The sequence below is a fragment of the Phalacrocorax carbo genome, chromosome 4 (genome assembly GCF_963921805.1).
Source record: "Phalacrocorax carbo chromosome 4, bPhaCar2.1, whole genome shotgun sequence".
Lineage (NCBI taxonomy): Eukaryota > Metazoa > Chordata > Aves > Suliformes > Phalacrocoracidae > Phalacrocorax > Phalacrocorax carbo.
The window spans coordinates 6,715,929-6,727,915 of NC_087516.1; the positions used below are offsets into that span (position 1 = coordinate 6,715,929).

General features: G+C 58.1%; 1 protein-coding gene across 1 annotated transcript; it reads left to right on the forward strand.

The window, feature by feature from the left end:
- Window positions 1-297: 297 nt before the first annotated feature.
- CD8B (CD8 subunit beta) lies at window positions 298-6,323 on the forward strand. The gene is made up of 5 exons (XM_009503311.2): window positions 298-358; window positions 3,095-3,445; window positions 5,265-5,360; window positions 5,929-6,018; window positions 6,135-6,323. Exons 1-5 carry the CDS (start codon window positions 313-315, stop codon window positions 6,173-6,175), a joined length of 624 nt encoding a protein of 207 aa, XP_009501606.2. The 5' UTR covers window positions 298-312; the 3' UTR covers window positions 6,176-6,323.
- The last annotated feature ends 5,664 nt before the right edge of the window (window positions 6,324-11,987 follow it).

Consider the following 11,987-nt stretch of genomic DNA (forward strand, 5'->3'; position numbering starts at 1 on the left):
ATAATCAAAAACCAATAAGTTCTCTTTTTTTTCTTCCTAAAGGGGATTTCAGGGGATCCTGTGCAGTGCTGGAGAAGTGCATGGGGCTGCTGCCCTGATGCGTGCCTGGATTTGGGGCTTGGCGCAGAAGCAGCTGCTGGGCTGAGGCTCTGGGCACCGCTGCGGCACATGCTCTTCGGCAGCTGTCGGCGAGACATCTGCGCCGGGACGGGGACGAACCTCCTGGGGTGAAGACAGCCCTACCACCAAGAGGCGACGGTGAGTGGAAAGGGGGAGCTGGCGCAGAACCCCTCTGTCATTGACCCCACCACCATGGCCCGGCTGTGGCTCCATCTCTGCATCTGCCTCCAGATCCCAGGTAAGAGGGGCATGTCTCTTAAGGGTTGAGGGTACCTAAAATCATGCTGGAACCTCACCTCCACCCTGCTCCAGCACGTGGGATGCGTTGCACAGCATCTGGACGATGGAAGTTTAAATACACAGGCATAGTGTAGAGCTATAGGACGTTATTACCTATCACCGCATGATTTTGGACAATGCCATTAAGATCATGCTTTAGCTTTTGGGCAGCCCTGAAGTGGTCAGGCAGCTGGACTAGATGATTATTTTAGGAACCTTCCAACTGAACTATTCTATTCTATTCTATTCCATTCTGCTCTGTTCCATTCTATTCTACTCTACTCTATTTATAATGGCATAGACACCGCACAGCTTGTTTTTTACTGCACCCTCTTAGTGCAGACAGACTGGAAAGCTGCTAATGAGTAAGTTAAAGTAGTACCTATCTACGCTGCCCGTGTAAGATGATAAACATGCCATCAAATTTTCTTCTCAGTCTCTCCAAGGACTGAATGTTTCCTAAGGGCCACAGCTGGAATCAGTGTTTTATAAAACCGTGCTGCCTCCTGCTTATTGCAGACAGGTTGCAGGAGGTCTGGATGGAATAGATACAGTCGATGTCGTGGCAAAAAGTGGTAGAATTATGCTTTACAGGACAAATTGTGTCATCGGTTCTTAGATGGAAGGCACTGAGAGTTTGAAACACCCATTAAACATATATATTAGGGTGGCAGCTCAAGTTGGTCCCCCAGGACGTTGCCCAGCCCGGGTCCACAGCTGCCCAGCGTCCTTGCTAGAGGCTGTCAGGACTGCAGGGTGGTTTGTTCATGTCGTGTGGTGGTCATCCAGCCATGGCGTAACATGGCCGGTCTGGCAGCAAACAGCCCAAGGCACTCTGTTGACACCTATATACAGGTAGTAATATGCTATAGTTCTATACAGTGGGGTCCCTGCTGAGAAAAAACCCACTAAATTAGAGTTTGCTCTGCATGTGCAAAGGGAAAAGGGACCGTTTTTGAGCTGCTGCAGGCCAGTCTGGCCAAGCACATGGAAACAAATCCATCCCACCCCGATTCCCTGCAAGAATATACACCGGGAAAGGGAACAGGGAGGTTTTGGGGGATAAAGATGTGGCAGCTTTTCTGCTCTGGCTCCGTCCCAGCTCACCGCACTGGAGTTTGAGCTGAGCTGAGCATTTTCCAGGATCCCTTCTCATTCTTTCTGATTCATCTAATAATCTCTCCAACAGCTCAAGGAAAATGCTCTCGTGGGGGATTAAGTTTCCCATGTTCAGCAAAGCCAGACCTCAGGGCAATCGAGGAGACCCTGAAGCCACCATGCCCTGTGGCCACACACATTTCAGCCCCTAAAAAAAACACACAGGTGTTTGCTAGAGCAAGGTTTGGGAGGATTAAACTCCAAAACCTGAAAATTTTGTATTTCAATAATGAGACATTTATATTGTCACAGCACCAGGGGATGTGGTGAAATGCTGTGGCTGCTGTGCAATGCCTGAATTTCGGCTGAAGCCTGCTCGTCTCTGCAGTGCACCAGCAGCAATGGGGTCATCGGTGCGGGGACGAAGGAAGGCTCTGGACCTCTGTCAGTCACCCAAGCCCTCTCCTCTGCCTGTCCCCACTGGGGACATGGGGGGCATCAGTGCCATGGGCTTCAGATGTTCTTGTGGTCATGGAAACCCATTCCCACACCACTCGGTTTGCAGGGCTACATGAGGCCATTTGCAACAACCACTGTAAGCAGCTTTGGGATTTTGAAGGAATAGGGACATTTTAAGGTTAAAAGAAAAAAACAAAAAAAACCATGTTTTGCTGAGGTCCTTCCATGGCTGTAAAACATGTCTGGGAAACAGATAGGGGAAGCGAGAGCATCCCTATCTTCAGAGGGCTGTTTTTCACTCGGTCTCAAGAATATCTGCAGCTTTGTAGGACTGTTTGCTGAACAGAAAGGATCACAAGTCACCTGTTATCCTTTTCACAAGGACACATCCTCGCTCGCACACAGACACCACTCACGTCTGCCGGGGCCAAGCACAACTCAGATAATTTCCACAAAAGCTGCAAAGCCCAAACAGGGTGATCTGATGCCAAAGCAAAGCTTTCAACCCCAGCGCTACCCCTCACTCCCTTTCTGTCCCTAGGTCTCGAAATTCGCACAAAAATAATGTCATCTGAAAACTAATATCAAATTGGTTCGTGTTGAGATGTTTTGCACGCTTTTTGGTCTTTTTCTGCACCTGAGATGAAGTTTTTCAGCTTTGCATCTGTTAGAGCAAAAATCTGGCAGATAAGTTAAAAGGCTTTAAAAAAATATTAAAAAAAAGATCTGTTGAAAAAGAGGCGAAGCCTCTTTGAAAAATGAAAGAGAAAAGGAGGACAGGAGAGGGGTATCACAGGAGCAGGTGGGGATGCCCTTCCCTACACACACAGCCCCGAGGACACCCTCAAAATCATTCCTTCATCCCTCTCCCTGCCACTGAGCCTGCTCTGTAGCTGAGTGTTTGCAGGGCAAACCACCTGTATAACTAGGCTTGACCAAAACACAGCTGCAGAACCCAAAAAGGCCTCTGAGGGAATATGGGAGCACCCTGATAAAAATGCTCCTGTTTGTCGCTCGTGTGATCCCCTGCTCTGTGACTACTTGATCTTATTAAGCCCTTAAAGAAAACCTGTTCTTAGCATGGAAGAAAAAATAATGAAAATAAAATAATAACTATGTATTCCTTTTTTTTCCTTAGGTTTCTGTACAAAACTACTTTTATCCCAGACTCCAAACCATATTTTAGCCCAGACTAAAAATAAAACGGAAATCCCCTGTGAGCTGCAGAAGGAGCATGCCGGGGTGTACTGGTACCGCTGGAGCCAGGAGAGGCAGAATTTCGAGTTCTTGATATATTCCACCCGGCTGGGCAAAGCCACGTATGGCGCAGACATCACCCAGGACAAGTTTAGTGTCCATGGGGCGAGTTCCCACACCTCCTTCAGCCTGCACATCAGGGACCTCAGTGGCTCAGACAACGGCACCTATTACTGCTCCATCTCCCAGTCCTCCCAGCTCTTCGTGGGCAGTGGGACACGGCTTGATGTGGGTAAGCATCAACCCCGGGGCTCTAGAATGTGTCACTGGCAGGCTGTGGTGAGGTCCCCTGGGTGAGGGGTGATGCACATTGGTAGACCCTTCCTAATTTTAAGATGCAAGGTTGGGCCTCTGGGGCTTCTCTAAAGAGACCTATGAGACTGAATAAGTCAGAAAATACAGAAAACAGCTATAGTTTAGGACAGCTGCATGTGACGGTCCTTTTGCCACCAGCAGTTGCTCTGCTGTGGTCACACCTTGAGCACCACATTGGTCCTAGCTTCTTAGGATATCCACAGGAAGATGCTCAGCTCCCAATATTACCATGCCCTGTATTTTTCTTGTCCCCTGTGGTAGTTTGGATGAGAGGCTGGATATGTGCCCTGCTCAGCCGCTGGGTCCTCCTGCACCCTGGTCCTTCCTTACGCTTCCTCCAAGTGGCAAAAGCATAAGGAAGGCCAGAGGACGTCACCCCTTGCATTGCTGGGGTGCATCTGACTGGAGGTTTCAAGCCTGTCCTTCACATAAAGGATCGAGTTGGGATTTATTCCTCAAAGCTCACAGCCCACCATCACTGGGAGCTCCAACCAGAAGCTATCTGTGGGCAGCACTGGGGGAGTGATGCTTTACAGACCCTGGGTCATAAAACATCTATTTTCAGCTCATTTTCCCCTTGACCACTGAGAAAGAGGTGGTGTAGAAAAACGAATGTGTTTGAAGTAGGATTCAGCCCTTTCTTTGCACGTTTTCAGGGAGACAAATAACTTATTTAACGAAGATGCAGCTACACAGCTTCTGGCTCTAAATCATCCGCAGAGTCCCAGCCTTTCTGGTTGTTTTTTTTTTTGCAAATATGCCCTGAACCTTGAGCTGGCTGAGAAACTTCTTTTGGATTCTTGCTGGCTTGAAGAAAAGCCGTTTTAAGATAAAAGAGAACTGGTTTTCATCAACTGGGCACATATCTATGTTCAAAGCAAAGCATGAAAAACAGGGCTGAAAATCAGCATGATCAAGGACACTCCAACTGAAAACTAAACACCAGCAGGTGGTCTGGGAGGACTCAGGCCTTGGTGAATATTTTCTTTCTTTTTCCTTTAGTAAACATGATAAGTTGTTTTTAAGTTCATTTTCTTTAAGACTATTATAATGTAAGGGAGAAATTGTCCAGCTAAATCCCAGGCACCTAATGTTTCACCTTTTTATGTAAAAGAATGGTAGTTTCTGCAGGATTTTCAGTCCTGGATAGAAGCAGGTAAAAAATAGTTTTGAATCACCCAAAATTTTTAATAACTGGAGTTTAAGCAGTCAGGTGTACAGCTATTCAATGACATTACTGGGATATTTTTCCTGACTAACTTTACAGAGAGATGAATGTGCTCCATTGTAAATCAGATACACCATAATAAATTCTGCCCTCAATTTTGAACAAAAATTAGAGCAATCTGAATATGGAAAAAAGCCAGGAATCCCTTAAAGCCTCATGGTCCTACTGAAATCTCCCACTACCTGTGATTTCATGCTGCACTGATGAGATGCTGCCTGGCAGTAAATGCAGTATGAGGAAGTTTCCTTCTTCCTTGCCTTAAGCTTCTGCCCAGCTTTGCCTGGTATGTCGTTTTACTAATGCTTTTACAAGCTCCTGGTAACTTCTGTGGCCACAGAGAGGTTCAGGTCAAGCTCCCAGCTGTTCTGTATGACCCAGCCCTTTGTGGGGGTCCCTGGATGGGGCTAGCTTTAAAGGCCAAAATTTCCAGCCCTTCCTGCCTTCTCTTTGAGACCTCCACTGCACTTGGTGCCCTATTAACAATCTTCTTCTCCTTCTTATCCACCAGTTGATGATTTGCCTCTGCCTCCAATGACCACTAAGGCACCGCTCTCCAAAAAGCCTCTGTCATCCATAACCAAACGCAAAGCTGCTGGCAAGAAAGGTACGGCACCAGGGCGGCTCAGGCTGCCTTGCAAAAGGGGCTTGCTGAGCTCCTGGGGGGTCCCCAGGGTTCAGCTAGAGTTTGTCCTGGGGTGGGGACAACCACAACATGACCCTGCAGGGGTGGGCATCGGGGTCCACCTAGACCCACCACTCTGGACAGAGCTGGCCTCTGCCTTTAGGAGCAGTTCCCTGGGATATACAAGGTTTTAGGGGCTAAAGTGTACTTCCATTCAGCCCTGCCTAAGCTCTGATGTCCCGTGGGTGTGCAGCCCCTGCGGGTGCAGCGTCACTCCTGCAGGCGTAGGGAACTCCCATGCTAGAAAGGACACCACAAAAAAGTTTATTGTGACTCATATCTAAGTTCCCTGCGATGCCTTCGGGGTGTAATGCATCCCCCAAGGTATACCCTAGGTTGATGCTTATGTCCTCTGCCCCTCCAGAGGACTTGCCTTGCCTTTTGCCCCCCCATCCCACCCTTCATCCCCCAAAGATGCCAGGGCAGGATGATGCCGGGTGCTGAGCTGCAGTTGGGGCAGCTCCACACCATGTCTCCTTTTGCTCTCCAGGTGCCTGCAGCCCCCTGGTCTGGGTCCCCCTGGCCACCAGTGTCCTGCTCCTCCTGATGAGCCTGATCCCCACCACTTACCGCCTCTACCGTAAGCATCCTGCCAGCCCGGGGGGACGATGAGGGGTATCAGGCTGCGGGACAGCCCGAGAGTGCAATGGGAAGCTGGGAGGGGTCCCCAGGCTGACAGATACCATCTCTCCCCAGGTCTGCGGCGGAGGCTGTGGCTTCGCATCCACAGGCAGTAAATCCCACCGGTTCCCCCCACCTCAGGCAGGCAGGGAGAAGCTACGGACCCTCCACTGCACAGTGCTGAGCACTGCCTGGATGTCACTCAGGAAGGACATTACAGGGGACAGACATGGGCTTACACTGCAAGACAGACATTTCCTGCAACAGACCCCAATTTTAACATTTTTCGTTGACACAACAGCTGGTAAAAGGCCCAGGCCGGATTCTGCAGCGTGCTGAGCATTTCCCAAAGGGGACTGAGCAGGGCGAATATCATGACTGGTTCTCCACTGGAGGCACCAGGGCAGGTGTACCGAAGGGATTCAGATGGGCTGGAAAGATTCTGTGAGCTCCTTGGCTCTTCTCTGTGTTCAGCTGTATGAAAGCACAAAGGTGCTTTCAGTTTCCTCCTGCTAACACATGTTAATAAGACTTTGGTAACAAACATTAGCGAGCAACTGGCAGATGCAGTGGCAGGTTACTGCACAGCTTGTAAAGGCCATGTACAGGCACGTTGATTAGCTATAGTGAATATATTGCGTAGCCATTTTGCTCTGCAGGCTGGTGTCTCACGGCCCCGCTCGGTGAGGGACACGGTGGCGGGGCAAGTGAGGAACAACGGCCTTTGCACAAACAAGAGTTAAAGCAGAGCAAACGCTCAGGGGAGCTGATCTGGGAGGGTGTCTTTCCCATGGGAGACTGCACACTGCCAAGAGTGGGAGAGTAAAGCCAGACAAAGTGATATCAGCAAGGCCAAACACCTGGCGCAGCATGTAAACTACCAACCGCCTCTGAGAACAGAGGCCAGGCTGGCCCTGAACCCAGGGCACAACGAGCCAGTGCGAGCTGCCCCGAGCGATGCCTTCAGAGAGTGTGCTGAGCCCTAAGCAATGCCACTGTGCCGAGCCCTGAGCGATGCCCGCGTGTGCTGAGCCCGGAGCGATGCCCGCGTGTGCCGAGCCCTGAGCGATGCCCGCGTGTGCTGAGCTCTGAGCGATGCCCGAGTGTGCCGAGCCCTGAGCAATGCCCGAGTGTGCCGAGCCCTGAGCGATGCCCGCGTGTGCTGAGCTCTGAGCGATGCCCGCGTGTGCCGAGCCCTGAGCGATGCCCGCGTGTGCCGAGCTCTGAGCGATGCCCGCGTGTGCCGAGCCCTGAGCGATGCCCGAGTGTGCCGAGCCCTGAGCGATGCCCGCGTGTGCCGAGCCCTGAGCGATGCCCGAGTGTGCCGAGCCCTGAGCGATGCCCGCGTGTGCCGAGCCCTGAGCGATGCCCGAGTGTGCTGAGCTCTGAGCGATGCCCGCGTGTGCCGAGCCCTGAGCGATGCCCGCGTGTGCCGAGCTCTGAACGATGCCCGAGTGTGCCGAGCTCTGAGCGATGCCCGAGTGTGCCGAGCTCTGAGCGATGCCCGCGTGTGCCGAGCTCTGAGCGATGCCCGCGTGTGCTGAGCTCTGAGCGATGCCCGCGTGTGCCGAGCCCTGAGCGATGCCCGCGTGTGCCGAGCTCTGAGCGATGCCCGAGTGTGCCGAGCCCTGAGCGATGCCCGCGTGTGCCGAGCCCGGAGCGATGCCCGAGTGTGCCGAGCTCTGAGCGATGCCCGAGTGTGCCGAGCTCTGAACGATGCCCGAGTGTGCCGAGCCCTGAGCGATGCCCGAGTGTGCCGAGCCCTGAGCGATGCCCGCGTGTGCCGAGCCCTGAGCGATGCCCGCGTGTGCCGAGCTCTGAACGATGCCCGCGTGTGCCGAGCTCTGAACGATGCCCGCGTGTGCCGAGCCCTGAGCGATGCCCGCGTGTGCCGAGCCCTGAGCGATGCCCGAGTGTGCCGAGCTCTGAACGATGCCCGCGTGTGCTGAGCCCTGAGCGATGCCCGAGTGTGCTGAGCTCTGAACGATGCCCGCGTGTGCCGAGCTCTGAGCGATGCCCGAGTGTGCCGAGCCCTGAGCGATGCCCGCGTGTGCCGAGCTCTGAGCGATGCCCGCGTGTGCCGAGCCCTGAGCGATGCCCGAGTGTGCCGAGCCCTGAGCGATGCCCGAGTGTGCTGAGCTCTGAACGATGCCCGCGTGTGCCGAGCCCTGAGCGATGCCCGCGTGTGCCGAGCTCTGAGCGATGCCCGCGTGTGCCGAGCTCTGAGCGATGCCCGAGTGTGCTGAGCTCTGAACGATGCCCGCGTGTGCCGAGCCCTGAGCGATGCCCGCGTGTGCCGAGCTCTGAGCGATGCCCGCGTGTGCCGAGCTCTGAGCGATGCCCGCGTGTGCCGAGCCCTGAGCGATGCCCGATGTGTGCAGAGCCCTGAGCGATGCCCGCGTGTGCCGAGCCCTGAGCGATGCCCGCGTTTGCCGAGCCCTGAGCGATGCCCGAGTGTGCAGAGCTCTGAACGATGCCCGCGTGTGCCGAGCCCTGAGCGATGCCCGCGTGTGCCGAGCCCTGAGCGATGCCCGAGTGTGCCGAGCTCTGAGCGATGCCCGCGTGTGCCGAGCCCTGAGCGATGCCCGCGTGTGCCGAGCTCTGAGCGATGCCCGCGTGTGCCGAGCCCTGAGCGATGCCCGAGTGTGCCGAGCCCTGAGCGATGCCCGCGTGTGCCGAGCCCTGAGCGATGCCCGAGTGTGCCGAGCTCTGAGTGATGCCCGAGTGTGCCGAGCCCTGAGCGATGCCCGAGTGTGCCGAGCTCTGAGCGATGCCCGCGTGTGCCGAGCCCTGAGCGATGCCCGCGTGTGCCGAGCTCTGAGCGATGCCCGCGTGTGCCGAGCCCTGAGCGATGCCCGAGTGTGCCGAGCCCTGAGCGATGCCCGCGTGTGCCGAGCCCTGAGCGATGCCCGAGTGTGCCGAGCTCTGAGCGATGCCCGCGTGTGCCGAGCCCTGAGCGATGCCCGCGTGTGCCGAGCCCTGAGCGATGCCCGAGTGTGCCGAGCCCTGAGCGATGCCCGCGTGTGCCGAGCCCTGAGCGATGCCCGAGTGTGCCGAGCTCTGAGCGATGCCCGCGTGTGCCGAGCCCTGAGCGATGCCCGAGTGTGCCGAGCCCTGAGCGATGCCCGCGTGTGCCGAGCCCTGAGCGATGCCCGAGTGTGCCGAGCTCTGAGCGATGCCCGAGTGTGCTGAGCCCTGAGCGATGCCCGCGTGTGCCGAGCCCTGAGCGATGCCCGAGTGTGCCGAGCTCTGAGCGATGCCCGCGTGTGCCGAGCTCTGAGCGATGCCCGAGTGTGCCGAGCCCTGAGCGATGCCCGCGTGTGCCGAGCCCTGAGCGATGCCCGAGTGTGCCGAGCCCTGAGCGATGCCCGCGTGTGCCGAGCTCTGAGCGATGCCCGCGTGTGCCGAGCTCTGAGCGATGCCCGAGTGTGCCGAGCCCTGAGCGATGCCCGAGTGTGCCGAGCCCTGAGTGATGCCCGAGTGTGCCGAGCCCTGAGCGATGCCCGCGTGTGCCGAGCCCTGAGCGATGCCCGGGTGTGCCGAGCCCTGAGCGATGCCCGAGTGTGCCGAGCTCTGAGCGATGCCCGCGTGTGCCGAGCCCTGAGCGATGCCCGAGTGTGCCGAGCCCTGAGCGATGCCCGAGTGTGCCGAGCTCTGAGCGATGCCCGAGTGTGCAGAGCTCTGAGCGATGCCCGCGTGTGCCGAGCCCTGAGCGATGCCCGAGTGTGCCGAGCCCTGAGCGATGCCCGAGTGTGCCGAGCTCTGAGCGATGCCCGAGTGTGCAGAGCTCTGAGCGATGCCCGCGTGTGCCGAGCCCTGAGCGATGCCCGAGTGTGCCAAGCCCTGAGCGATGCCCGCGTGTGCCGAGCCCTGAGCGATGCCCGAGTGTGCCGAGCCCTGAGTGATGCCCGAGTGTGCCGAGCCCTGAGCGATGCCCGAGTGTGCCGAGCTCTGAGCGATGCCCGCGTGTGCCGAGCTCTGAGCGATGCCCGAGTGTGCTGAGCTCTGAGCGATGCCCGAGTGTGCCGAGCCCTGAGCGATGCCCGCGTGTGCCGAGCTCTGAGCGATGCCCGCGTGTGCCGAGCCCTGAGCGATGCCCGAGTGTGCTGAGCTCTGAGCGATGCCCGCGTGTGCCGAGCCCTGAGCGATGCCCGCGTGTGCCGAGCCCTGAGCGATGCCCGAGTGTGCCGAGCTCTGAGCGATGCCCGCGTGTGCCGAGCCCTGAGCGATGCCCGCGTGTGCCGAGCCCTGAGGGATGCCCGCGTGTGCCGAGCCCTGAGCGATGCCCGCGTGTGCCGAGCCCTGAGCGATGCCCGCGTGTGCCGAGCCCTGAGCGATGCCCGAGTGTGCCGAGCCCTGAGCGATGCCCGCGTGTGCCGAGCCCTGAGCGATGCCCGAGTGTGCTGAGCTCTGAGCGATGCCCGCGTGTGCCGAGCCCTGAGCGATGCCCGCGTGTGCCGAGCTCTGAGCGATGCCCGAGTGTGCTGAGCTCTGAGCGATGCCCGCGTGTGCCGAGCCCTGAGCGATGCCCGCGTGTGCCGAGCTCTGAGCGATGCCCGCGTGTGCCGAGCTCTGAGCGATGCCCGCGTGTGCCGAGCCCTGAGCGATGCCCGAGTGTGCCGAGCTCTGAGTGATGCCCGAGTGTGCCGAGCCCTGAGCGATGCCCGAGTGTGCTGAGCTCTGAGCGATGCCCGCGTGTGCCGAGCCCTGAGCGATGCCCGCGTGTGCCGAGCCCTGAGCGATGCCCGCGTGTGCCGAGCTCTGAGCGATGCCCGCGTGTGCCGAGCCCTGAGGGATGCCCGAGTGTGCCGAGCCCTGAGCGATGCCCGCGTGTGCCGAGCCCTGAGCGATGCCCGCGTGTGCCGAGCTCTGAGCGATGCCCGAGTGTGCCGAGCCCTGAGCGATGCCCGCGTGTGCCGAGCCCTGAGCGATGCCCGCGTGTGCCGAGCTCTGAGCGATGCCCGCGTGTGCCGAGCCCTGAGCGATGCCCGAGTGTGCCGAGCCCTGAGCGATGCCCGAGTGTGCTGAGCTCTGAGCGATGCCCGCGTGTGCCGAGCTCTGAGCGATGCCCGCGTGTGCTGAGCCCTGAGCGATGCCCGCGTGTGCCGAGCCCTGAGCGATGCCCGCGTGTGCCGAGCTCTGAGCGATGCCCGCGTGTGCCGAGCCCTGAGCGATGCCCGAGTGTGCCGAGCCCTGAGCGGTGCCCGCGTGTGCTGAGCTCTGAGCGATGCCCGCGTGTGCCGAGCCCTGAGCGATGCCCGAGTGTGCCGAGCCCTGAGCGATGCCCGAGTGTGCCGAGCTCTGAGCGATGCCCGCGTGTGCCGAGCTCTGAGCGATGCCCGCGTGTGCCGAGCCCTGAGCGATGCCCGAGTGTGCCGAGCCCTGAGCGATGCCCGCGTGTGCCGAGCTCTGAGCGATGCCCGCGTGTGCCGAGCCCTGAGCGATGCCCGCGTGTGCCGAGCCCTGAGCGATGCCCGAGTGTGCCGAGCTCTGAGCGATGCCCGCGTGTGCCGAGCCCTGAGCGATGCCCGCGTGTGCCGAGCCCTGAGCGATGCCCGCGTGTGCCGAGCCCTGAGCGATGCCCGCGTGTGCTGAGCTCTGAGCGATGCCCGAGTGTGCCGAGCTCTGAGCGATGCCCGCGTGTGCCGAGCCCTGAGCGATGCCCGCGTGTGCTGAGCTCTGAGCGATGCCCGAGTGTGCCGAGCCCTGAGCGATGCCCGCGTGTGCCGAGCTCTGAGCGATGCCCGAGTGTGCCGAGCTCTGAGCGATGCCCGCGTGTGCCGAGCCTTGAGTGATGCCCGAGTGTGCCGAGCTCTGAGCGATGCCCGCGTGTGCCGAGCCCTGAGCGATGCCCGCGTGTGCCGAGCCCTGAGCGATGCCCGAGTGTGCCGAGCCCTGAGCGATGCCCGAGTGTGCCGAGCTCTGAGC

Coding starts and splice junctions, on each gene's coding strand:
- CD8B (XM_009503311.2), top strand. CDS start 313: ATGGCCCGGCTGTGGCTCCATCTCTGCATCTGCCTCCAGATCCCAG. Junction 359..3,094: donor CATCTGCCTCCAGATCCCAG/GTAAGAGGGGCA, acceptor TTTTTTCCTTAG/GTTTCTGTACAAAACTACTT. Junction 6,019..6,134: donor CACCACTTACCGCCTCTACC/GTAAGCATCCTG, acceptor ATCTCTCCCCAG/GTCTGCGGCGGAGGCTGTGG.